The sequence below is a fragment of the Anopheles merus genome, chromosome 2L, assembly GCF_017562075.2.
Source record: "Anopheles merus strain MAF chromosome 2L, AmerM5.1, whole genome shotgun sequence".
In the NCBI taxonomy this organism is placed as follows: Eukaryota; Metazoa; Arthropoda; class Insecta; order Diptera; family Culicidae; genus Anopheles; species Anopheles merus.
Genome location: NC_054083.1, coordinates 11,889,875 through 11,916,083, shown reverse-complemented (window position 1 = coordinate 11,916,083; position 26,209 = coordinate 11,889,875). Strand labels below are relative to the sequence as shown.

Genomic DNA, 26,209 nt, shown 5'->3' with positions numbered 1-26,209 from the left:
TGCCCAAAGCGACGAGGCAATATAAATTAATTGATGCGATGAAAATTTCAGTCAGTGTAATTGATTTTAAATTTTATAAAGCTGCCCTAGGTGGTAAAATCGTCGCCCAGGCTATCAGGCATTCCGTTTTCCGCTCTATCCGAGGAGCCTAGCGGTGGTCTGAAAAAATGACTGAACGTTAAAGCCTCGAAGTTGATTCGCTGGGGGTGTCGTTTGACACGTTTGTCACATTGTTTGACCGTGTTCGGGGATTTTGAATGCGGTATGCATTTGTTTTTTGTATGTATCTGTACATGTCCGGCGCACCAAAGCACACTTCTACAGCTGCATTCGACTACTGTAATGGCAGTTGCTTGGTGAGATTAAACTGTTATTTATGGGAAAATGATATACAATTAAGGGCTAGACAAGCGTTATGCCATAAATCTGGATTTAGGAAATTCCCGGTATTATTTCAATCCGGATGCAAAGCAACACGTACAACATGTTGGCATTCATAGCTATTGATGTAATTTGTACTAAAACTCTGGTTTCTTGTTTTAAACCATGTCTCTGGAAAAAGACAATTGAAATTGTTGTATTAGCTTTCCCTTGAGTATTTTATAAATAATCTGATACCTTCTACTAAAAAAATGCATATATTTTAGTATATCAAAGAAGTTGCACCTAATCAATTAAACACAGTTAGATATCCTTAGTGTATAAAAAAACGCTCGAAAAATGATTTGTGAAATTGAAAATATATACAAAATTTGAGAATGAGAGAGTAAACAAACAAACTATAGCCAACATACTTGGAATTAAATCATTTGCTAACTCATAGCCAGTGGATCGGGATTGATGTGGTACGTACAGAAACAAAACGATGACCATGATGTAAGGCAGAATAAAGACAATACTAAAAGAAGACGGCTTCACTCAACGGATATTCACTAATTATTAAATATTATCAACTTGTGATAAGTTTGAACTACAGCAACTACACTGGATGTTGTACCATTAACATCAAATCAGGTCAGTGGTTTTGACATTTAGAATTGAAAGAGTTTTACGTTATTATTGAATTCTTCTTACTTGGCGCAACAACCGCATTTGATATTGGCTTGTTATTCATGAGACAGTTTAACGATACGCCATAAGAAGAAGGGAGATGTTTTGGTTGGGAATGTTGTTGAGTTTGGTTGAGAATGAGATCTACATCAACGGACAGATTCGAGAATGAAAACATGTTTAACACAACTAATTGAAAATAAAGTTTTCTACAGGCAGATACACACAGTCTTACCATTCCCAGATATATTTTTTCTCTAAATTTGTTTCGGATATATATTAGGCATGGAATGTTTGTCCAAATTTTAAAAGTGTATTTTTAACTTTTATTTTGTTAATTTTCTTTGTTATAAAGATAATATGTTTTTTTTCTTTTTATATATAATAATTTTTCTGATCATCGAAGACAATCGTAACGAATTGTCGCTGTTAGCATTTTGCAATGGACATTTTCTTCTTGTTTTGTTGTGTTACTTTCCTAGGAGTTTCTACTTGTTACTATAGAATATATTTTGCTTTTTTTGTTTTTGTTTTATATTGTTTTCTTTCGTTACTTTCATAAATCAGCTGCAAATGCAAAAAAAGAAAACAAACATTACTGTTCCTGTTTTGTGTTTGTTTTTTTTTTCTCTCATAGTAGTAGTCCTAGACTATCAGGCAGCTATCCTGTAAATTCCTCTTATACTTCTAGCTTTACCGCGTTTAGTGAATGTCTATCAGTGACAACTCGACGACACTGACCAACACATGCGTTAAGTGGGTCCTCTTAACTACAAAATATTTTAATGATCCGTGTTATTCCTTTTTCTTTTGTTGTTGGCTATGTCCTGCACTTTTTGTCTAGCGTTTTCGCGTTTTTTCAGTTTTCCCCAACTATACCTCAAAAGGTTTTGTTCACTTTTTACCTGTTTATTTTCTAGTGTAGTGATGTCAGCAATAAAGATACTAATAATAATCATAGTTAGACTTAGTTTGTTCACTTTTGTAGTACAACCACACTAATCATGGTTGCTGAATAAGTGTATGTTGCAACAAAAAGAAGATGTGACGTGTATATTGTTAAGCTAGTATCGCATTGCAAATATGTTGCGCCTTTTTTTTATTGTGTCAATGCTTTTTGCTGTATCTGTAGTTGAGTTGTATTTTAGTAAGAGCATGGTTTTTGTTTTAAATTTATTGAGTTTTGGGTTTTGTTGTGGTTGGTTGCTGTGTATTTATCTCGTACTAATAAGTAATTGATAATAAGTACTTAAATACTTTTTTGTAATTCACCATCTCTTTAAGTTGTTTTGTTACAGCATTTATTCCTCTACTTGTCCCATTAAATTCACTAATTAGAATGCAAGTAATTTCATAAAGACGCGTGTCCTTCACGCTAGTGTAGCTTGTTTAGTATTGTAATCCGTTCTTGTTCATTTCATTTTTCTGTTAGCTTTTAGTAGCGGTTTTGCAAATGTTCAATATCTAGGACATGTGGCATACTATAAAGTATGTGCTTCACTATTTGCGTCATTAGATTCTTTCTTCTGCATACTAGTAAGTATTTACCTCCTCTGTGATTGACAGTGCAAGGTTTAGTTTTTATTTCTTGTTAAATCATCTTAATATTTCTTGCACCGGCATCAGTTCTCGCGTGTTGTTTTACCACTTACTTAATCATTCGTTTTTGCTGGTTGCTTATACGTAGTTCTTAGACCTCAGTCGAAATGTTTGCTAACCCTTTCGCTACTCTCACTGTAATGCGAATCAGCGGTATGCTTCGCCAAAGTGCGCTAATCTCAAAACGACTCGGCGAGCATCCTTGTTCCACAGACTTATACGTGTTTCATTATTCTTACTAACTGATTTTGGCATTTACTGATGTCACCTAAAGGGGCCCTGCATGATGCTTTGTTTCGCGAGCGTTCGACACTATATAGTTTAGCTTCTAATCTAAGCTATTTATTAACAAATGAAAATAAAGCTTATTATAACGAGATTGGAAGTAAAATAGAATGTTTTGTGTAATGAAAATCGCTATTTCTAGTATTCTTCTTGTAAAAGTGTTTGTGTGCATGTGAGTTTTGTAGTTAATGAAGAGAATTCTTTGCAGGATTGCAGAGATTTGTAATCAATATTATAAAATATTCAAGTATTTCTCACGAAAAGGTATCAACCGTTTAATAATTTAATTCTCTCTCCCATTTTCAGATGTTTTATCCGTTTTATCAATTTTATCAATTTTTTATCTTCCACAGGTTTCGCCACAACAAAGATAACACAGTGCGAAATGTGTGGTTAAAGGCCAACGGTTAATCTTCTCTTTTAAGTATGCTTTTAATCGAATATGTACTTCCATACTGTGCATGAACTTGATTGTTTATTAAGTTTATTAAAAAAAAAAACATATAAGTGCAGTAGCTTTTGTTCGCAGTTATTTGGTTAAAATTAAATAAAAGAGGTGTTTTAATGCTTTACTGTATGTACTTTATTCAATTATTTTGTTTTCTTAGCGAATTGTTTTCGTGGTTTGCGTCAGATTCTTGTACGATTGTATATACTTGTCTAGAAGTACTGTATTAATGGGGATTCTTTTAAATATAGCTCAACAACGCCATTTCATTTTGTTGTTCTAGGTGACTGTTTCATGAAGTACTTTAAGCTTGGTAGCTATGAATGAATTAGTGAAGGGTGCAAGTGTAGAAGTCAAGCAATTCGTTATTGCCGTTTTTTGAATAAACTAAAGCTTACAAAAACTTAACTTCGCAGATTCTGATACATGTTACACCACCCTTTTCGAATTGCGTGTGGTGAATAAAATGTACATTTAATTTTCAAATGTAGCACGTAGGATCTTGGCTTGGCTGCTTATATTGCACCTTTTCCCATTTTGTCTCTAGAGTCTGTGTTAGTTTTAGTACCTGATTGATATGGTTTAGTTTAGCATCGTGTCGCATTACCTTGAGAGATCATGTGTTTGTGTATGCATTTTCTACAGTTTTAGCAAATTGGTTTTTGTTGTTAATTTTTGTTCATTCCCTTTACAATTCTTGTAATACGTGGTGAATCTTGTTAAGCAATCACTGCAGTAATCACTCTATGATGTTGAGAGACGGGACATCATTTGACTGCTCTCAAAACGTATCTACTAGCAGGATTGTTATGAGGAAACCAAAAGCAAATACCTCTATCGTTTCATTTTTGCTAGCTGAACTTTCCATTAGAATATCTAATACTGTTGTACTTAAGATTTAGTTCATGTTTGATGCTGTTCGTCTAGGTTCACATTGTTATGTGTTTTGTGTGAGTATCGGTGTGTTGATTTTACCGGTCTGTATGATTTTCGATATAAATAATTCTTATCCATTATAAATATATATTTATGTATATGCCTCTGGCTTTTCGCATTTCAGCTGCTTTTCATGTTTGTTTTAGCTTCTCTTCAGTTTTAGTTGTATTAAAAATCAGATTAGGTTTTTCAGATTCAGTTGTGGATAAAGTGTACTAATTATGTTGGCCAACAAACAATTTTTCTCACTTAAATGAGATGATTCTGCAAATTTTGGGGTAGTTGATCAAATGTATTCAAATGTACATTACGGATGGTAGAAGAAGTATTAACAGACGAATATTTTTCAAATAATTGTTGTGTTGTGATTTTTTTTGTAAAAAAGAAAATACAAAATGCGCTCGACAGACTGGCTTAGAATATAAAAAATGAATTAGTTATTTGTAATTTGCAACCAGTATGATACTAAAGTAGTTTCACTACATTCGAGACTCTCAATCATCTAAGATTAAAAAAATGTCTCAAACGAATAGCATTCATCCGGCTTCATAATTTAAATCAATAGTAAAAGTCGATCCCTGTGCTACCGTTATCTTACGCAAATTTTGCGGATTACAAAGATATAGAGAGGAAGAGAGAGATAGAGAGGGAGAGAGAATAATGAATGATACCATTATAATAGTAGTGTTTTGGATATTTGTGTTTGTTTTAAAGTTGTGCCCCTCCAGTGCCCAATGCACGGCACTACTGCAGCTTTGTTCGTTTTGTTTCGCTGCATTACAGCAGTGCAATTTGTCTTATAATTCGTTTTAAAGTTTTAAAGAGAAAATTCTTTGATTGAAACCATTCAATATGGTCGTAGTAGTAGTTGTTGGTAATGTTGTTGATGTTTTGTTTGTGGGTCTTGGTGGTGGTGAATTTACATGGGTTTAGAATTAGATAGAGAAACGACTGCGGAGTCTTAATGGTGCTTTCGATGACTCCACTTGTAACTATCGGTTGGTTTCCCATTCCCACTTGATGTGTGAGTGTGATGGTGAAAGTGTAAGTGGTTCTTTGAAAGCGCACGTGTATGTGTGTATGCAAATGTTGCTGCTTTGGATAAGTTTCGTTTCATCTTTTAATTAAGTCGTGCACAGTCGGCTTTTAATGTAGCATATACATGGTTTAAGGCTTCATTTCAATGTTCTTTATATTATTTTATTATAATACCATATTGTCGTAATAATTAAAGTTTCCCATTAATTATTTTGTGTCTACTCTTGCTTACTTTCTCTTCTTATTTCGGTTGTTCGGTTGACTATCTTTGCATTCATGTTTTTATCAGTTAAATGATACCAAGACGTTTTTAAATGTACTTCATGTTAAACGTTCGAACAAAAAAGCATTATTTAACAAATTTTCAGTACTAAACCATACATTTTGCGTTGAACATTTCACAATTGTTAATGGAACAAAAAAATTTATTCCGTTTCTGTTTTGCTGTTTTCAAGTACATGCTATGACTTAAAACAACTGCTCGAAACAAACTTTATGTTTTATTAAACCTAGCAAAACATTTATTGTTCTCATAATTCTTGTGCGTTCTTTAGATGTTGCATGTTTGCTTTTTATAACACTCATATCACATTCAAAAACTGATTTTTGAAATGAAAATACCACAGTAACTTATGACACAAATTTCTGTCTGCCACCATGACACATTTACCATTTCATCGAAGAAACGGTGGATTACTTAGGAATATGTTTTATATGATTTGAACGAAAAAGCCAATTTTCCAATTTCCAGAACATTTAAAATAACATATAAATCAAGATTATAAGAAAACGGTAAACGAGATGTCAATGCGAACCGAAGCAGTGTGCATTACCTACATTTGAGGATAATGGATAGTTTTTATAGTCTCGTGCAGGTGAAAGTTGGTGTAATTGTCAACGATTATCAGATGTTTAAACTCCACCACAAGTTGTCCTTTTCTCAATGTTAGGAGAAAGAAAACAAAGTAAATTTGTCTAAAAATTTGGTTTAATTTAATAAGATTTTTGTTTGTTTGCTTTCCAGTATTAACCGTATGTGTTGGTACTCTTCTACTTCTTCGCCTATACCGTTTCTTATTTCTCTGTGAACCTTTTCATTCCCATCGCTTGGCTAGGCTTCTCACGAGACAACTTATGAATTTGCGGCTTTGCTTCTAAGGGTTATCGTGTACGATCTTTGTTATACTAAATATACTAAATTATCATTCATATATATTTTTTGTTTCGTTTTCAAAGCGTTAAATTTCGCAATGTACAGGTGTCTCCACATTGTGTTATTTTGTTAAGTGAAATTTTAAAGAATTTCTTTGTATATATGGTATATATATATTTTTTTTCATCTTTTGCTCCTTTTGCTTTTTTACTTGTTATGGTGCTACGCATCGGAGTTCTGCAGATAACACATGCACTGACTTCCTCTCTAGTGAATGGGCATTTTCTTTTCTGCTCACTTTTGGCTTCTCTTTGATTGATATTACATTTTAAACGTGATGCACCATCATTGCATTGGCTGCCTACGAGCTAACAGGATCTAGTTGCGTATTATCGGTCTTTTGTGAACTGTAGCATTGTTTTGTTCGTAAGTCTAACGCGGGTAAAGGTGTTAAATAAACTGGTACTACAAAAGTCATTTGAAGCTGTTTTTAATAATCAAACTTGTTGCAGCACATCGAAAATTATTCCTCATGGCATCCATGGGCCCCATGAAGTAGCAACAAATGTGTGAAAAATATCCTAACGCACCGGATAATCCTACGCGTTGATTGGCCTTCGGTTAGAAAAGAATACACCCTCTCTCGCAAAAATTCGTCGCATATAGGAGATCCACTATTGAGCGCTGTGTTGTTTTCTGCACTAATACCGCTAAACACTTTGGAAAAAAGAATTTACTAATGCCAATGGTAAATGTTCTTATGAAAAGAGCTACAACTCCGTTGTTTGCTCGAAGATGTTGCTGCTTTCAAAACATGACAATACTGAAACATTTACTGGCGATTCGATTTGGAATAAATAAATCTCTGATGTAAGTATATCGTTCTTGATAAGTGTTTAGAGTGTTTGTGTTGTTCTACTAAAATGTAAATCCATCCACATTTTATTGTGTACTAACATGTTCTTTCCATCCTCATCCTCATGCACTTGTTCTTCATCTGTAGACGACCTGCCTACGAAATCTACTTTGTTTTTCATTTTTCCTGTGTTTCTTTTCCATTAGCAAATTCATAAAGATGTTTCGGGTTTGTTATTTTAAGTATCATTTTAATAGTACTATTATTATTCTTTATAAATATTCATATCACAAAACTAATTTCTTTAAACATCATATCGTTTTCCCTTTGTGTGACTCTTATTCACAGGCATGAACGTCTAAAGGCTACTGAATCAAAACGTATGAATCACTAGTAGACAATAGAAGAAGAAAGAAGGAGCAATAAAATTCGTCGGAGGGTCGTATCTAAAAAACGTTTATGTTTTCTTTTTTTGTTTCAACAATCGAGCTTTATTTGCTTCTCTATTACGTAAGATCGCACGATTTAAGTGTGTTAGTTGTTAAATGTTTAATGAGTTTTGTTGTTCGTTAAATTTATAGAATAGTATGGATTAATGCTTTGTGTAAATGGTTTTGCTATTTATTTCATTTTTCAGTAGAACCCTTCTTCTAAAACCTTAAATCGAGTTGATTAACTGAACCATTCCGCCTTCGTGGTAATAATGTATGTGTTTGTGTGTGTGAGTGTATGTGTGTGTGTGTGTTTATGCGTGTGTGTGAGAGAGAGAGAGAATAATGGTAGGAATTATGTTAGCAAAAATGTATAATGATGAGTTTTACGTTTGTCAATTCGCAATAATAATAAGTTTTGTAATAGTATTTAAAAATGCAAGTTATGTTTTAATCTCTCCCTTCTTTTCTATTCAACATGCGTTTTTCTCCTATAAGTATTTAATTTCTCATTATTTTCAATAATTGCAAGAAATACCCTGTATCCTAGATTTTTACAATGTTTCTTATCTGTCATGAATTGTTTTTCTTGCAAATAGCTTTAAACAGATTTGTATTTCTAGTTATAGGTAAACAAGATAAGGGTTCATTCGTGCGTGTGTGATCAGTGTGCCCTCCTGCCAGGATCTGTGTTTGTTCCTTTACAAACGGTGATTGCATGTGAAAAAATGAGCATCCCATTAACAGTGCTCACACTGCTCGCACACACACAAATACACTCGCAATCTGTTTTCCAACTGTTATTTCATTACGCACTTCCTTTATCGTTTCTTAGCTAGTTTAAGACTTAAAATAACTTTCCTCTTAATGGTGTAGTAATCCACTCTCTTTTGTCTTGCTAGAGTCTTCAGAGTCCAGTTTCTCCACCCGGAGAAAGGACGACCGTAGCTTTGGTTCGTGATTTGGTTTGTAATGTTTCACTTGTGATTTTCGTTTACTTCTACTTTGTTTGGTTTGTGATTTTTCTATGTTATTTTTTATGGTTGTGTTGTTTTTGTATGTGTTTACACGCGTTTTTTGCACGGTAAATGTATATAATAATGTTATTTCTAAATATGTGTATATACGCGTGTTGGTGTATATATGTATATTTATATATAGATTCATGTGTATACTATCGTGTTGGAGGCGTGGAGCATAGATTTTGGTAAGTGAATCGAATTATCCCTGTTTGCTAGAGTTAAGCTGTCTCTACATTAAAATTGAATAGAATTTGCAAATAATTTTAAAAACTTCTTTGCATAGTAAACTTAAAGAACCAAAACGCTCTTTGTAATTTGGAGAGTTTTTTTCCCATATCACGTGCATAAGAAAAAATACTTTGAGTTTTCTATACGTTGAAACAAATTAGTTACTTTAAGCGCAGCTTTTGAACAGCGAAAATAAAAACCCCTAAAATTTTAAAAATTTTATGATAGTGGTTTTATTTTTTCCGACCAGATAGTTTCCCGCGTGGATATTATTAACTGAGCTACAGTTTCAGTACGGATTCGATACGGGCGTATAATTCACCTACTTTTGTCGTCAGAACTATGTGCACTGGGCATTAACCGTGGCATACAGATCATAAAAAATCATGTCATAGTGGCTACTACATGTTGTAATTATGTTGCGCCATCTTTGCTTACTACTAAATATTACCTTCGCTTTGCGCTTAGCACGATGCTACCTTGTCACTCCCATCTCCCAGTTAAGATTTTGCCACAAACTCTGGGTATAACGATGTTTTGTGAGAAAAAGAGGTATTAAAGGACCTTGCAGATGCAATGTATAGATGTTAAATTTGTTTCAATCTTGTATTTGTATGTGAAACAAGAGTTTCCACATTCATAAAAATAATTCCATTTTTCAAGCGAAAAAAATCTAGGAGGTATAACAGTATGATTCTTCCATGAAATGTAAAATTGTTCTGTTATCATATGTTCAACCTAATTTTATTATAATCGTTAGTTAAATAACACTTTCAGAGATTTGCAGACATGTAGATAACCTCGGGAAGGGAGGACACACTAACTACGTTTAGTTTCAGGGAGGCAGCTTAGGGAGGGATACAAATGAAAGTTCCCTGGCTAGAGAGACATATAGATTGGTGAGAGAAAAATCAAACCTGACGGAAAAGTTTCACAGTTTTTTCTCTCGAAGAAGGTGGGTTCACGTTCGTTGGGCTGTAGTCCATTTTTTCATTCATACTTTGTTTGTGTTTGTATTTTTTATTTATCTGTTCAAGTATTAAATATGTGGATTCATTGGTGATCTTACTTGTTTTTTTTTAATAATTATTTGACTAGTCTTTGTTTTTAACTTGCTCTGCTATAATGTGGGGACTTTCACTTTATCGTTTGTTTCGCATCAAATAGAAAGGACGATTAGAGTGGTGATTTTTTTAATCTAGCAATGTTGGGTAAGCGATGGCTTTGTCCTGTGGAGGACTCCTTGACACTAAACTTCACGCACAAAACGCGGGCAATATGGCTCTGGGTTGAGTTACGTCTGCGTGCTGTTTGTAGCACAGGACAAACTGCTCTTTGTTTTTCGTATTCCCTACTAGCAATTGAAAATGAAACTTTTTAGTTTCAGTAACTGATATGGCTTTCAATGCATAGTTAGACGCATCTAGTGTAAATGCGTCCGTTTTCACCTAAGAATGGCTGCCGTATAAGTTAGACTCGCTCTAGGTATGCTAAAGAGGGATTGCAGTAAGTAATACTTATATAAGTAGAGTAGAGTGAGAGAAAAACGGCTGCATTGATTTTACATCTATGTACAGGTTGAACTGTTGTTTAATTTGTCTAGTTGATGGTAAAAGTGCTACCGAACGGTAACTTCTTTTTGATCTTAATCTCGCAATCTTTTCCGAATAATTTGGCAAAGGTAAGACCGATTTTACATATTAGGTGCACGGGCTTTAATAATCATGTGTTTGTTTGTCCCACTCGAGTTGATGTATGCATTCTAGCATAAGATGCTTTCTGCAAATTCTTTAGGGAAAATGATGATTATTTGTTTTATTTTGGGACGATGATCAATAAAAACAAACAATCCGTAAAAAAGTATTTCAATACACACAAGTATTGCTAATAATTGAGGGATACAAACAAGAAAAGCAAATGCACTGTTACGATTTATAAGTAGAAACAAAACAAACATCAGCAGCATGTGTTTAAGTAGGGTTTTATGTATCTGGTTGTAGTGTTTGCAAATCATAATTTGAAATCACAGCCCATTTTGTTGGTTTATCTAACAATAATATGTTTTTGTTTTTTTTGTGTTCACTTTGTAGCTGTTCATAAAACCCTACCTGCAATTTACAAAACTGTAAATAGTAAGTTTTCAATAACTTTTTTTTATCATTGTGAATCGGGGTAATGAACAGGAGTTAATGAAAAGTACGGAACATTCCTCATGTTTGCTGTCGCTGGAGGCATGTTTCAAGAGATTTTTTTTAAATTTTAGTTGGTATACTTGTGCGGTGAAATATGGGTTCTCCACGAGATGAACAAATTATTCAATTGTATCATATAAACTGCTCTAACGATTTGCCGCGAATCATTAAGCTCAGTGTGATGCATAATAAGGTGTATTACTCTGGTTAATTGATCGCGTTTAAGAAAATCTATTCATAATTAAACAAAAAAAAAAACGATTAGAAAAAGCTATTGCAGCGGAGAGCATAATGTTTTGATCAAGAAAATAGCTGCTGAAGGAAGGGAAAATTAGTATCTCTCTACTTATTCTTAATATTGGTTGGTTTGGTTTAGTTTTTACGTAAATCTAGCACTAGTGTTAATGTTGTTCAATGTTAAAGTTTTGTTTTGTGTTAGAAATAACGTATCGTAGTCATTCGTGCAGCTTGCTCGAACCATATCTGGATTCGATGACACGAGTTACCGCTTCTCGATAAACGAGTGTATATGTTTGTTTCTTTTTGGCTTTGCTTAGCTGTAGGTTCTCAATATTTTCTCTAATACGAGTTGGTTTTATGTTAATTACTGCTGACCACGCACACAAACCCACATACTCGTGTGCGTTTTCTCGTTTCAAATATTATAGTTTAAATCTTTGATGCATGAAGTTAATCGTTTGTTTCTATATTACTACATTCCCTAATACTTTCGTGTGTGTTTATGTGTGTGTGTATGTATGTGTGTACGAGTGTTCGTTTTGGTTTTAATTTAAATTTTAGGCAGGAATCCGATTACTAGACTTTCCAGCCTGGCTACTGGTGGCACAGGCCTTGGATGGATGCAAACTACCGAACGCAAAGCTCAATGATGGCGGGCATGGGTAGATTATTATGATGATATTACCTTAGCCTACGAAATGACTAGTGTGATAAAACGGAAACGCAATGTGCAGTTTTTTGCAATAATGCCCTTCATACATGCTTGTCTCAGTAAAAAGACGCACATCGAAGCCGGGGCCACGATAGACTAAAGGAACGTGTTTTTATACAAATTTAAATTAATACTGTAATAGGCAAAACGATGCAAACCTGGGCTACAAAACAAAAAACGTTGGTAACGTTATCCACGTACAATCAGGATAGGATTGAGCTAATTGTATTTGTTTCATTGGGGAAAATTTTAAAACTTTATTTTAATGTCGATTTGATCGCAAACAATTTAAAAAAAACTCTTCGTACATATTTCGTGTATTTCTTCAATTATGATGTATAAAGTAAAATGAACTCTTATTAAACTTATTTTAAAAAAGTTAGGGAGATAGAACCATGCAATTTTATTTTAACAAAAAAAAATCAATGATTAAAATATACATTATTTAATTAAATTATTATTGTTATATATCCGATAACAAATGTAGTTTGCGGAAGCAATCATCACCTGTTTGTTGCATTGAAAAGGGTTAATAATGATGGCAAATGATTATTTAACGTAGTAGTATAATTTACATCCTAATATGTTGGCTCAAATCATAACAATTTGTTGAATACTTGCTATGTGCTGTTAATGGAGGCTTATTACCACACTGCTAATGCACTATTTAAAACTAATTCCTGTGTCGCAACTTTCACGCTTTAGTTGTTGATTAGGGCTTGAAGCTATCGAAACAAATAACACTCTTTTCATGTATTAACATATAGGCAAAGTCAGTTTCAACGTATTCCTTCGAATTCCTTAGCAGTCGAAAAAACTTTGGAAACCCATACGAATAGAAAGCAAACCATAGCATCCCATTTGTCTCTTAGTGCCCTATAGACTAAGATGAATGCATTTTTATGTTTTGCGAATCGACCACTTTCACACGAAACTGTGCGAGTAAAAGAAGAAAGAAACAAATAGTGTAACAGCATTATATATATATTTGTAGTAACACTGCTAATGAGTTTTCCTTAGATACAAAGATTTACTATGTAGCTAGTGAATAAAAAAAAATGTTTTGGTCTAAAATTTATATAATTTCGTTTGTCGAATTATAGCTGTTAAGGTGTGCACTAGAAAAGCGAGAAAACAAGAATGACAATTAAAAAGTACCTTGTGGCACGTTATTTACAATTCCATTGTTAGTATAATGAACGGGCATTTAACGTTTCTTAGTACATGATCAGTAGCGTAAAAATGTGAGTACATAAATGAGCAAAGTTTAATAGATTATCTGAAAAATGTTATTAGTATACGCTTTGCTGTAGCCTCGCTATTGGTTTGAAGATGCATTTAATAACGTTCTTGTAATGCTGAACTGTGTATTGTGTCATATTAAAATTGCATAAGTGAACCTAATGTATGTAATAAATTGTGTGCGCTAGAGAATTTTTGTTACCGAACCTGAATAAAACACGTTTTCTTGGTTCCACATCGCTAATCGATGAGAACTCGGTTCCTTTTATGAGAGTGTTTTGATTTGTATCTAGATATAGATAAACTTAAGTTTACGATAATTCACTTACTCCTCCCATCCTATAACCACGACATTGGTTGGCAAACATTGGACTAGCCTCCATTTTTGGTAAAACAAATGTCCTTTTTTCACCGGCTGCATTACATGTTACCAGCTGCAATCTTGTAGTCACTGTCATATGTTGCCTTCTTCTTGACTGTTGTGTTGTCGCTGGATGATGCCGGTTGTGCTGTACGCACCAAAAGCACTTTCATTTCACACATCATCCCTTCTCCTCATCACGGACTGTTGTGTGTTGCTGGTGGGCGCGTATAGTTGGTACATCGGTTTTAATTTGTGTAAGACAAAAGTCACTGTCTCTGCAACAGCGTTGTATAGCTTTGTAATCGTGTATTTTTTTGTTCTCTCATGTAGGATTTTTGTTTTTTTGTTTTTGCTTTATATATAGAGTAGCGTAAATGTTTGCTCCTTTCCATATGTTTTGTTGTTAAGTAGTGTGTCTGTGTGAGTTCATTATTTAACTTTAAGCGATTGGTTGTAGTTGTTTTTGTTTGTTTCTATTCATAACTGCACTGATAATTGATGATATTAGATTAAATTTGTCTAAGGATTAACTTCATATTTTAAAGCTTCAGCTATGTGGTTTTAATACGTACGTGAGTAATGCAGTGTTCCGCAACAATTCCCATGATCCAGACATATTGAAAATTGGGAGCAAATAAACGAAAAGAAGAAGAGCAAAAAAAGAACAATGGATTGGTAATCTGATACACACTGGAGATATTTTCGAGAAAATGAAAACAATTTGTAAATATAACACTCACCAGAAGCACTTTTTAAAGCGCTTTTAATCTCTGATTGTTAATAGGGTCTATTCGCATCCTTTGGTCTTTTCAGCTGAACTTTCAGTCTTTTCATACCAATCTGAAAACCGTTCATGGCTTGAATCGCAGCTTGTGCGCTGGCTGGATTGTCAAATGATACAAAACCTGCACATGGTTGGAACAAAGAACAAAGGCGTAACATGTATTAGTGAGGTGTGATTAATTATCATAGTCCATGAATAAACTTACCGAAACATTTACTCTGATTTGTAGCTCGATCAATGAAGACTTTAGAACTTATCACAGTTCCGAAGGGCATAAACATCTGCATCAGCTCTCCGTCACCGAATTCCTGTGGCAGATGGTAGATGAACAGGTTGCAACCTTCCGGGCCCGATATGGAGCACCCTGGGAACATTAACATGTCTTTACAGAAAATTAAAACAATCCATCACCAACGTAAAGTTAAGATTGGTTCATATAGATGTTCAACATGGTAAGACTTCGTCAGCTGATGTATGGAGTGAATGGTTGTTTGGTAGTTCATTGCAAATAGGTCAGTTTTTTTTTCATTATATAAGAAAGGGAAAGTTCTTAACGCTTTGAAAGGTGTTTTAAGTTTCAATGGGATCGTCCGAAGGATTCTAAATTGTTTTATATTTCTTTTTTACGCAAGCATGAAACGCCGTGCTACACACCAATACACTATAGGAAAGGCAATACGTACAAGAAACCAAAACACTGAATGGTGCACAGGTAACCGTATAGATCAAAAAGAAAAGAGAAACACGTGTGGGAAGTCGATTTTTGATGGACATATTTACTAAAACTTAAACGAATGTTTTCGGCAAGCAATGGCTAACAACAATATGAAACGACGCTATAATTCTAGTACAGTTCCCTTTTTCTTTGTGTATTCTGTGGGTTTACTCAGAATGTCGTTTTAAAATATATTTCACGTATAATATACGATGAATGAAATAGGAAACTGTACCTTAGCTGCCACCGATCAAACAAAACACATCGGTAAGGGAAATAAATCGAATTCTTCGTGATGGGTGAGAAAACAGGCCAGGAATGTAATAAACATACAAATGGACATTTACACACATACATTTTTACACAACATACATAACACAGAGAAACACCGAAGAGCATTCAGATGAACAGTGGGGCAGTTAGAATGTTTTCAGTCGCCAATTAAATGACTAATGTTTGCCGATGGCGATAAAGAAAAGCGACGAAGTATAGTGCCTTTTGTGCCAGTTTGTACTGTGGAAACCAATTCACTGCACGATAAAGCTGCCAGATAACGAACCACAACCAAGTAGTCCTAAGCTGCCCAATCATCCAGCAAATTGGACAGATATGCAAAAGCTATGATTTAGGCTGTTTGCTTTAAGGAATGGAATTTTTGCTAAAACTAGTAAAGATTCACCATCTGACTGCTTTCGTGCAAAATTGTAACGTAAACTGTAGGCCGTTGTGGTAGTGGTTGTGGTGATCGCGGAAAGTGTAATTGCTTCTAGGGGGTTTGTTTTTGTTTCGTTGGATGGGGTTCGCTGCAAAGGGTTCTCGCTAGCTTTTGAGGTGAGGGAAGGCGATGCTTACCTTCGCGTTGTGCTGGTGCAACGGCAGCAATCGGTTGCGGTATAGCTTGCGGAAATTGTCCATAAACGGCTGGGTAGGCTGTTAAATTTACAAATTTACAATCAAAAAAACAAATATACATCAACAACACACAGTAGAAATATCGATCGGAAAAAGGAAACGGGTGGATTGTGAAAGGAATTGAGTGTACTATGATGTGGCTATTCCGGCAAGCTTTGCAATGGTTCGGACGGATAACGTTCATGAATATGCCAATCCTAAATTAGCGTTGCGTTACACTAGTAACTGCACTAGTCACGTATCCTTGACACTACTGTTTACATGTTTTCGAAATAATTCTAACTAATGGATGGACTTGATGGAGAAAAGGTCATAATAGAGGACTAGGTGTAATGTTCCCAGGAATATTCATCAAATACGTGAGAAATAACCAATACAAACCGAACGTTTTAAGAATCTGTAGTGTTATAAATAAAAAATCGCGTCCAATCAGAAAGTAGGAGGAGGAAAGATATAATGACAAAAAACCGAAAACCACACATGTGAGTAATATATTATAAAACTGTAGCATTATTCACGATAAATGCGTTTGTTGTATAGTTTGTAATCTTGTTTTGCTCGTATGATATGCAAAATATAATCGCATAAAATACACCAAAAATAACGTTCACTTTGCTTTGTCCATAAACCAGCACATTGAGCACAATCAGCACCATATCGAAAAATGTTAAAAAATATTCCTTCTGAGCACAATTGCCTTCGTAATAGAATTTCAAATACAAAACCTTCACACAAACACAAACACCACCTCAAAAGAGACAACAACACTAGAAGTGACCAAACCCGCAAATGGCGTATACGCTATCAAATGTAACTTATTGCAACGCTGTCTGTAGAAGAAGGAATAAACGCGTTGTGATGCCGATTATCAACCCAACCGGTAGACCAAGTTTGGCACCGTCTGGTGATTATTGCTGAGGGTAGAAACTGTCACATAATTCAAGCTGCTAAAAACCAATTTCCTAAAAGTATTGTTTAATGAAATGGAAAATTCCGTGGGCTGTCGAATCGTCTGAATCAGCGTTCGTGCTTGGTTGGAAAACGTTAGAGGGAAGCAAACATTCCAACACAAACCATAAGGAAACAAAAGAACGCTGTTGGAAAAGCCTCTTTACGCGTATTATTTTTTGTTCATTTCATTTTAGCAATATTCCTACCATAACGAGAACACCCATATCTTTCTTTTACAAGAGATAGTACAAAAAATGCTTGTTGCGAAAGAAAAAACCCTCGCATGTGAGTAGGGAATCGGATATCGTTACTGTGCGATAACATTTGACGAAGAAGTGGAAAGAAAAGAGGAAGAAAAAAAACAACAAGCTCATAATTTTCCACACCAAGCCTAGCGCTGGAGCTATCCTGCTGCCCTGCGTACCCTACCGATATGTTACGCTTTGTGGCCGAAATATTCAAGCAAAATGGTAAGCGCGGCGGGGGAATAAAAACAAGAAAATTCATTGCTGAAAAAAGGAAGCATAACGGAATCGACTCCATGTAGGTTACGTCCTATGAACAGCACAGCAAAAATTGGTCCATTGAGCAGCGGGAGTGTAGTAGTGCAGTTCCTTCCGGATTTCCAGCCTCTAAAGGAATCCACTTAAACCTATGGCCCAATGGCCTATTCGCTGTTCATAATCCGTTAAGGGTAGTTTTCTTTGTTCATGTCAACATCCGGATCGGCCTTTTTAGATGGCACAGAAAAAAGGGCCAAAGTTAGTGGCAGTAATAATAAAACGAGATCGGTGCATAAATCTTACCAGAAAATGGCACACAACATTTTTGCGTCTGAGCAAAAGATGAACTTTCTGTTGATTGTTTTGCAGCAAAAAAAAAAAAAAAACGCGGGGGGATTTTCGTTTATCACACAGATGTTTGTGTTTTTGTTTACTTCTCCTTTTGTTATCAACAGAATTTTAGATACGTCTTAAGTCTTACATTTTTAGTTAAGAATTATGTTTGGATTCATAATTATCAAGCTGTACACATACGCTGGGGCGATTATAATGCATTCGGTACACCAAACTGTCACCGATGGCCAAATCCACTAGTATCTAAATCAGGCCTAAAACGACTAAAACGGTTTTTGCACCAAATAATAATAAAGATATTAAAATCGCTGTGACATATAACCACATTAAGTGAGGAAATTTTATTGAAATCTTTATATTTTTTCCGAAATACCTATAAATTTGTATACGCCTACATGATTTTTCCAATATTACCCAAGTCCAACCGATATTAAACTGCAGCCTTTCACATACACCAAAAAGTCAAACATAGACAAACACCTGCAAGCCCCGCTTTGAATTTCATTCTTTAGGGTACACGAAACGAAACGACACGTTGAACCGCTGTTTCGAACCGCCGACGGCTGAACGGAAGCATCCGGGATGGTGAGCATTTAATTCTATTAGCAATTTCTCCATCAATATCCGGTACTGCCAGATCTTTATAGTTACGCATCTTCCACTTTTTGGTAACCACTGGCAAACCGTATGGCGCATAAAGTCGCTGATGGAGACGCCTGGTCGTTTGTGCATGAAAGCGTGCGACAGCTTGGGAGGAGAAACGGAGGCAAAACTCAGATTAAATTTACTTCCGCCTCATTGAGATTCACGAAAATTTTCTCTGACAGTTTTCATTCAACAAACGTAGAGGTGCTGAGATCACGCTGTAGATATACAGTTTCTAACAGTGACGACGACCGTTTTGAACTGGAAAATCTAATCACAAGGCAGCTTCCGTAGAGCGGAGCAGATTTTCAAATTTTTGTACCATTTAAATGTCACTGACAATTTGCATGCAGTGGTAGTGAAACTTTGTAATGAATGGAACTAGTCGCATCGTCCAGGGACATTCTCGGCAGAAGCGTTTCCAAAGCGAAAGTTATCGCTCGGAATGTGTTTATAGCCAAGTGAGAGTTGTTTTGTTGTGTGGTGCTGCTACAAACTGTTGCATGAAAAACCTGAAACAGTATAACGCATGAAGAGATGGTTTGTGAAAAACATCCGCTTTACTGAGAGGAGAGCTGTAGGAATAGAACCAGCAGGCAAAGAAAAAGTGTAGCAATTTGGAACTTAGTTGTTATTTACCGTCGCAAAGTTGTAGCATCTGATCATTGAGATGCTGTCGTGAGAAAAGGTGGTTTCACGCCGAGAAAATCGAGGGCAGCTTAAGCAAAGTCAAACAAAACAAGATAGGACAACAACAAAACAAAACGACTGTCCCATTTGTCTGTCACGTTGTGCAAGCAGTATGGTATAGAAGCATGGATCTGTGAAATTCTGCCTTAAAGAGGACTGGTAAGAGCAGGAAAAGTTCACCTCCGTCCCTGATAACTGACATCAAACCAAACAGAAACGCTACATCAAAAAAAGGTGAGATGAATAAAAACTATCTTTTGTGCTCAATAGCAACAGGAGCTCACGGGGATGATGGTCAAAGCCATAGTAGCAGAGAGCAGAAAAGGGTAGAATGCAGCTGTTAATTCCAGCACACTAGCCGTGCACCAGTGGCGGTACTGGTGTATGGAAGTGAAATGCAATTAAAGTTTGTTATTTGTTTTCGGGTGAGAAAGTTTATAATTTCAATGAAACATGACTCACCGACTCCCACAGTGCCTGGGTTTGCTCTCTTTGGCACCAGTGGCCAGCGAGGGTATGTTTGTGTATCCGGGGGATTTTTTCCATACAAGTTAGTTTTAACTTCAGCTTGCTTTCCCGATCGTTTGGTTTGCTGCAATTCAATTGGTCTACGAATGTGTGGAAAATGCAAAAAGAACAATTGAATGTTCAGGTCGGGGTGCTGGTTGATACTACTATTTTTAACTCTCAATTATGCCTCCGTAGACTTGGGCTTTATTGGTTTACGGACTTGAAAGCAGAAATAAAATAAATACACATCGGCCGAAACAAGTGTGTGTATATTTTTGCAATGATGTAATCATGCCTTTGCAATGGATGAGTAATTTCATTCCAACTTTTCCGGTATACCAGCTTTTGATGTGCAGCATGGAGATGAGTATTTTTATTCCATTTTCAAGTGTCATGGAATGAAAATGTAAACTTGACTGAAGCTGAACTATGCTGGGAGGAAGAGAAAACGTTACCATAGATGCTCGAAAGCAACATAAAATGTATGAAGTTTTGAATATTGTAAATTATTTTGATGAAATAATAACATAAAATTACGGAAACCAAGTAAACCGTTGTTAACATTTTAAAATAAAGTCTGCCAAAAAAGGTTGTTGCACACTCAATATCATTGTTAATACATCAAGACATTTTATATTAGAACCGATGTTTTTATTTAACGCGTTATTTTTATTTAGTCTCAACCGTTATATATATGAGAGTGTAGAAACCAAAAACACAATGAGGATGTATATCTGCATAAATAAAATTTAGCGGATTCAAAACAGTGCCAGTAGGATAGATGGTAATGGTAGTATTAGGACTAAGAATAATGCATATACGAAAGTATCTAAATAATCAGAGAAACACATTGACACATCAACAATGAAACGATCACGGGCGAAGGCAAAAAATCACGGAGTGATTATATAGAAAACACAAACAGAAAAACGTAAAAACACAAACAGAAACAAAACGACTATTGTTAACAGTAACAGCAGTGAAAGTAAAAAAAAATAACTAGGACGGTGGAAAAATAAAGAAATTTAAATCATTATATTAATCAGTTTAGTAGTATGAAATTGGAAGCTTGAAAATGACAGAGCATTAATAAACATATAAAACACAAAAATACAAAAAAGAGTTGTTCCACTGATCGCACATCCGTATAAAACAAAGAAAAGTTCAAATCAACCAAGTAACGATCAAAAAATCACAACACAACAACACGAGTGTACAGCATTACATCGGACATGGGTCAATCGGTCAATAATGAGTTGTTTTAGAATGAATGACCTATGAGGGATGAAGAAGGTTTTAAACGCTAAAATTGATACTAATGTGTAGACATTATGGAACAAAGGGTAGCAAAAGAGTGAGAGAGATACAGAGACAGAGAGAGATAGGGTGTACAGGATAATGCTGGTGGTTTATACCACTACAAATACGGGTGAATAACAACGGATTTGGTAGAACTTACCGACACCGGGATACGGCTGGATGCCAGGGTAGGCGGCATGCGGTAGGGCAGCGTCTCCGTTCGGAAGTCCTTGAGCGGGTATCGACAGGTGAAGCGCATCTGCATAAAGAGCTGTGTCAATTAACAAAATTGCGAAAATGTGGAGGATTTTGGTGTGAAGAATGTATGTGTGTGTGTGTGTGTTTTTTTGGGTGGAACGTTGAATGTTAGAAACTACTTACGTCCTGGGTAGGTCTGGGGTATTCCGTTGGTGTAAACCGCCTCCGAGCCGGCCGGTTGACCGTTGGGCGTTTGTGCTGCCATGTTGAAGGTAGGCATCGTGGGCGATGGTAGAGAGGGGATGGCACCGTTTACTGGCTGTCCGGAACCTGTAAGGTATATTGATATCCCGGTTGTTTACATTTTGGACCATTCGGAATGAGCGGCAAAGCTTTCCCTGGGCACCGGTCACACTTACCGTTCAACGCGTGAGGTATTTGTGTTGCTAGTGCAGCCATGGGATTGATATACGTTCCTTGTGCGGTTGCAGCCGCCATCAGGGCCGCCTGCTGCTGCTGGGCGTAGGCGCCGTATGGTCCGAACTGGTTGAACACAAACGGACTCAGCAGGTTCATATGGCCAGCCATTTGCTGCATACGACGGAGTTGCCTCTCTTTCTCGGTGTCAGCAAACTTTACCACTAAGCTAGAGGATGCACCCTGTCGAATGCAAAACCGTACAAGGGTAGAAAAGAAACACAATTAATAACGTAAATCAACCAATTTCAGAAAAGGCGCTCTTCATTCCCTCTCTCTTTCTCTCTCTGTCTCTCTCTCTCTCTCTCTCTCTCTCTCTCTCTCTCTCTCTCTCTATTATATTCTAGGTCTTCCTCTAAGCGGACGTAAATCATCAGCCTATTAAGTGAAGCTAAACAACAACTGCGAAACGGATAATTCATGACCAATTATTTGGAATGGTGAGCATTGTGTGGTTCTTTTCTTTTCGAAGCAGCTCAGTAAACGTTATAACATCAAGCGGACACTATCAGCTCTTGATGGCAGCTTAAGATAAATACATCAACAGCAACTACAACGGTTTGTAGCGACCTGCAGAAAAATGAACTAAATAACGGGAAAGCATCTGTTTTCGTGCTCTACGTTAGACGCTGCACGTTTCAGGTTAAGGGATAGTATGTATGAACATTATTTTTCGCAAATGACACACCTTGAGCTAAATGGGCTAGCAGCAGGGCATATGCGGTCATTTTGGTATGATTAATTACATAGCTGGGTGGAAACAATATATTCTACGTTTACTGACGCAAACTGTCTGGAGAGATACGAGATAGAGATTGTGAGATATCCAAACATTTAGATACAACTGCCATAGTGTACAAACACTGTTCGCTCAAACATGACACAAACACATACAACGATTACAATGAAAATACATAAATACACAAACACACACTTACAACGATAAAATACACATTGATATGAGATACAGCGCAAAGCAACACCCTTGAGAGGCGTTGAAAGCTATTTTATGAGTTAAAGTTGCTTGATAAAATAGAAAAGGACATTGCAATGGTTGTTTTGTAGATAATAGAAACAAATTTCTATAGTGATTAATGCTGCAGCAAATATTTGTCCTCTTTCTTAAATATGATATTAGCGATAGAAGTGTGAAAGTGCGATACTTCTCAACATTTATTGTTGAAAATCCTGTTATGTAATGCTCAGTAGAGCCTGTGTTTTCTTACTGACGTTTTCTCCTTCAACCCTTGAAACTTAAATCAAAACGAACATTCCTTCGAACGTCCACAATATTGACTGCTCAAAAACACCTGTTGCCGAAGGTACGTTCTTGATACAAGACACGACAACAAAAGAGTATGAGAGTTGCCCTACAAGCGTACGACACGCCAATACCGTTCACCATATCACATCACCATTATGTGGTAGCAAAGTGAAAGGGAAACGTGTGCAGACGGTAAAAAAAAACAGAACTGCCTGTATCGTAGGCTGAGTGGTTCGTGTTGAGAATTTGCCCCGGGGTCGTACTTAGTCACGTCACGTCACCAGTCTAAATTGTACCCCTTTTTGAGGCAGCAAAAAAGGGAAAACTATCGTTATGGAGTTTTCAAAAGCGAGAAAAACCCCACATCTTCATACTTCCAAGCCACTAAACTGTGATCGTCATTTCCGGCCAACTTCCTGACATTTGATGAATTTCCATTTCATGGTGATGTCTCATAAGTGAGGAGTAAAAGAATCGCTATCTCAACTGTTGCGCTTGCATGATTCCGAGTGCGGAAACCTGTTGTTATGTTCCTTTATTTCCCTTCCATTCCTTAGCAAAATTGGGTCTGGGAGTTTGGTTGGACGATTAAGGTTTTCTTTAGTTCAGGTTTCCTTCTCTATGCTTCTGAATGTTCTACGTCATCGTTGGACTGGTTCATCATTCTATTGAAACGGAAATGATCCGTACGATATTGTACGAAAAAATCGAAAAGGCTCGAGCAAAGACAAGTTCATAAATACAGACAGACGAAAAAATTGACGATAAAATTGCTTCCTCCCAGAATGGAAAGAAAATCACATACAAAAAAAAAAAAACAGTAGGCCCATGAGGTAGCTCTCATCATCACCTTTTAGACTGGATTGTCAGCGCTTCGTCACAAAAGGGCATTATTAATGATGGTGATTTCTGGTTCAGGGACTATGATTTGGAGCTACCTACAGGCGCCTTGAGTAATACATCCATCAAAGAATAAAGCACTCCACCAGTACAATCACGTCACGGTCATGGAAAGCCGGAATATTATTGATTAACGCTGGCAGGTCACAGGACAGCTCCCGGTGGGCTTTGATTCAATTGACGCCAAGGGTGCTCACCTTGCCATACATTGACTCTGGGAAGCATTGGGATCGCTAGAGGTTAATTGATGACAAATTGAAAAGCTTCTCCCGGGGGCGAGGTTCAAACAATTATGGAATGATTTATGGAATCTTCTGTCAGGTGAAGGAGTTGTTTCGTCCGAGCCGGTTTCGTCGTTTGTTTGCAAATTGTTTTGTACATTCTTTAGTAATCTGTAAAATTTCAATAGTTTATTGTACAATGCAATTATTTGTAAACTAATAGACCATGTACACAGTATCAACCCAAATAGGTTGCTTTACTGAAAATTTTATTCACACTGTTTCCGTTTCTGCTACGAAAATATGACGACAAAATAGAGGATAATGGAGCAACCTCCAGACAGGACGTTCGGGAACGTCGATGAAAATCTCTTCAAACAATAAATAAACCGTCCATTACGGACTAGGGTGGCACTGCTGGCAAATCGATTCGGCACGAGTTCAACCCAGTACCACGAAATACGGCCACCTTCGTTCGGAGAAGGGTGGACTGTGGCGAAGGACAGGCGTGCTGAAGACGATACATTTTATTGAAGAGCTTTGGCCCTAATTGAATTGAGTTGATTCGTTATCCTCTGTGTAATGTGCGCACTCGGGCCACTCGGCACATCCACTTGAAACTTCATTCCATCAATAACACTCCCTGCTGCTGCTGCTGCTGCTGCTGCTACCCCAAACGTACAACCGCCACGCCTTCGTACACCTGAGTGTGGTGAAACCATTTTATTTCATTTGTTTTATTTACTGAATGGGTTAGTGCCGGCCAGCCTTCGAGTGGTTGCGAAGTGCAGGTGATGTGAGCGCCGTTCACGGTACGCTCACGGATCGGTGGGCCCCTTCGCTAGCACTCCGTGGGGTACTTTTCTGTGGTCGGTGAAAAACTCGAGGCTCAACAGACAAAAGCATTCAATATTTTATTCATTTTACCTTCTGCACTAGAAACTGTGGAAGCAAAACGGGGAATGAGATGGGGTCTTTGCAGAACTCAGTCTGTTGCTGCCAACGGGAGAAATCAACAGATAGGGAAACTTCTTTCCCAAGGACGAGCTACTTGAGCTGCAGCTTGTTTGCCCGATGCCCTGCAGCCATTGCGTTGCTGGTTGTAGCCGTGCATTTAGGGTTGTTCCCAAAAGCAGAACACCCTGCACACTGTACCGCTAACTTCGCTGTTGCGCCAGTAAGCACCACTACCGTTCGGCTACCGCTGCTTAGCAACGCTTCAAGGATCACAGGAGTGGATCCTTCAGCTAGAGAAGCTTCCGACTAGGTTGGGTTTGCTCCCAGTGGGCTTGTTACATTGCAGCCTGTAAGGATGCAACATTCTAACTCTGCGGGTCTACGACAGCAGTGAGAATGGTGCATCTTTTGCCGTGTCGGCAGAATGTTGCCAGTACCATCAGCATCATCTTCGCAGTGTCTTCTCTCTGCGGGAGCCGAAGGATGGGGCGGAGAAAACAAATGAAATGTCTACTTTTATCCAACTAACGGATGCTCTTTCCGTGGAATGTGTGTGTCTATGGGCGGAACGGTAAGAAAAAGTGCAAATATGATCAAGGGATGGTTCCAGCTGTTGGTTTCGATTCAATATTATATTTTGAAATGGATGCGACGCTGGTAGACGCTATGTAATGTATCTAAAATTGTTGACATTTTTATTTAGCTATCGAGGGAGTTGTGCAGTGATTGTGCCGTTCAGCGCATTTTGCAAGTATCGCAGATTGGTCATATGATGTATGTTTCTTTAATAGATTTTTAATAGTTTTTTTTTACTTGTAAGCTTAATAACTACGCAATTACACAATAAACTATACATGCAAAATCGCCTACAAGCTGATCTTCGTTCACGCTGTTGGTTCCAAACCAAACCACTCAAATTAATCAAAGCCTCCAATCTCCCATTCATCTCAACTTTTAGCCGCTTAAAAAGCTGCTTTTTGTGGGGAAGAAATATGTTACCCAAACAAACCACATCTATTTTCCGCATCAACGC

The 26,209-nt window shown here is 36.8% G+C and overlaps 1 protein-coding gene across 18 annotated transcripts in view; it reads right to left on the bottom strand.

Annotated features, from left to right (window-relative positions):
• Positions 1-1,585: 1,585 nt before the first annotated feature.
• LOC121593624 (CUGBP Elav-like family member 4) overlaps positions 1,586-26,209 on the bottom strand; it is a 330,070-nt gene continuing 305,446 nt past the window's right edge. For 11 of the 18 annotated variants that reach the window (XM_041916157.1, XM_041916168.1, XM_041916166.1 and 8 more), the window contains 7 exons: positions 21,777-22,017; positions 21,541-21,687; positions 21,320-21,418; positions 16,148-16,225; positions 14,786-14,962; positions 14,537-14,701; positions 1,586-14,347 (listed from right to left, as the gene is read on the bottom strand). In XM_041916157.1, the coding sequence (XP_041772091.1) occupies positions 14,574-14,701; positions 14,786-14,962; positions 16,148-16,225; positions 21,320-21,418; positions 21,541-21,687; positions 21,777-22,017 (870 nt within the window). In that variant the 3' untranslated portion in view covers positions 1,586-14,347; positions 14,537-14,573. The remainder of the gene's footprint in view (positions 14,348-14,536; positions 14,702-14,785; positions 14,963-16,147; positions 16,226-21,319; positions 21,419-21,540; positions 21,688-21,776; positions 22,018-26,209) is intronic. The other 7 variants (XM_041916158.1, XM_041916169.1, XM_041916176.1 and 4 more) reach the window with 3 other exon arrangements.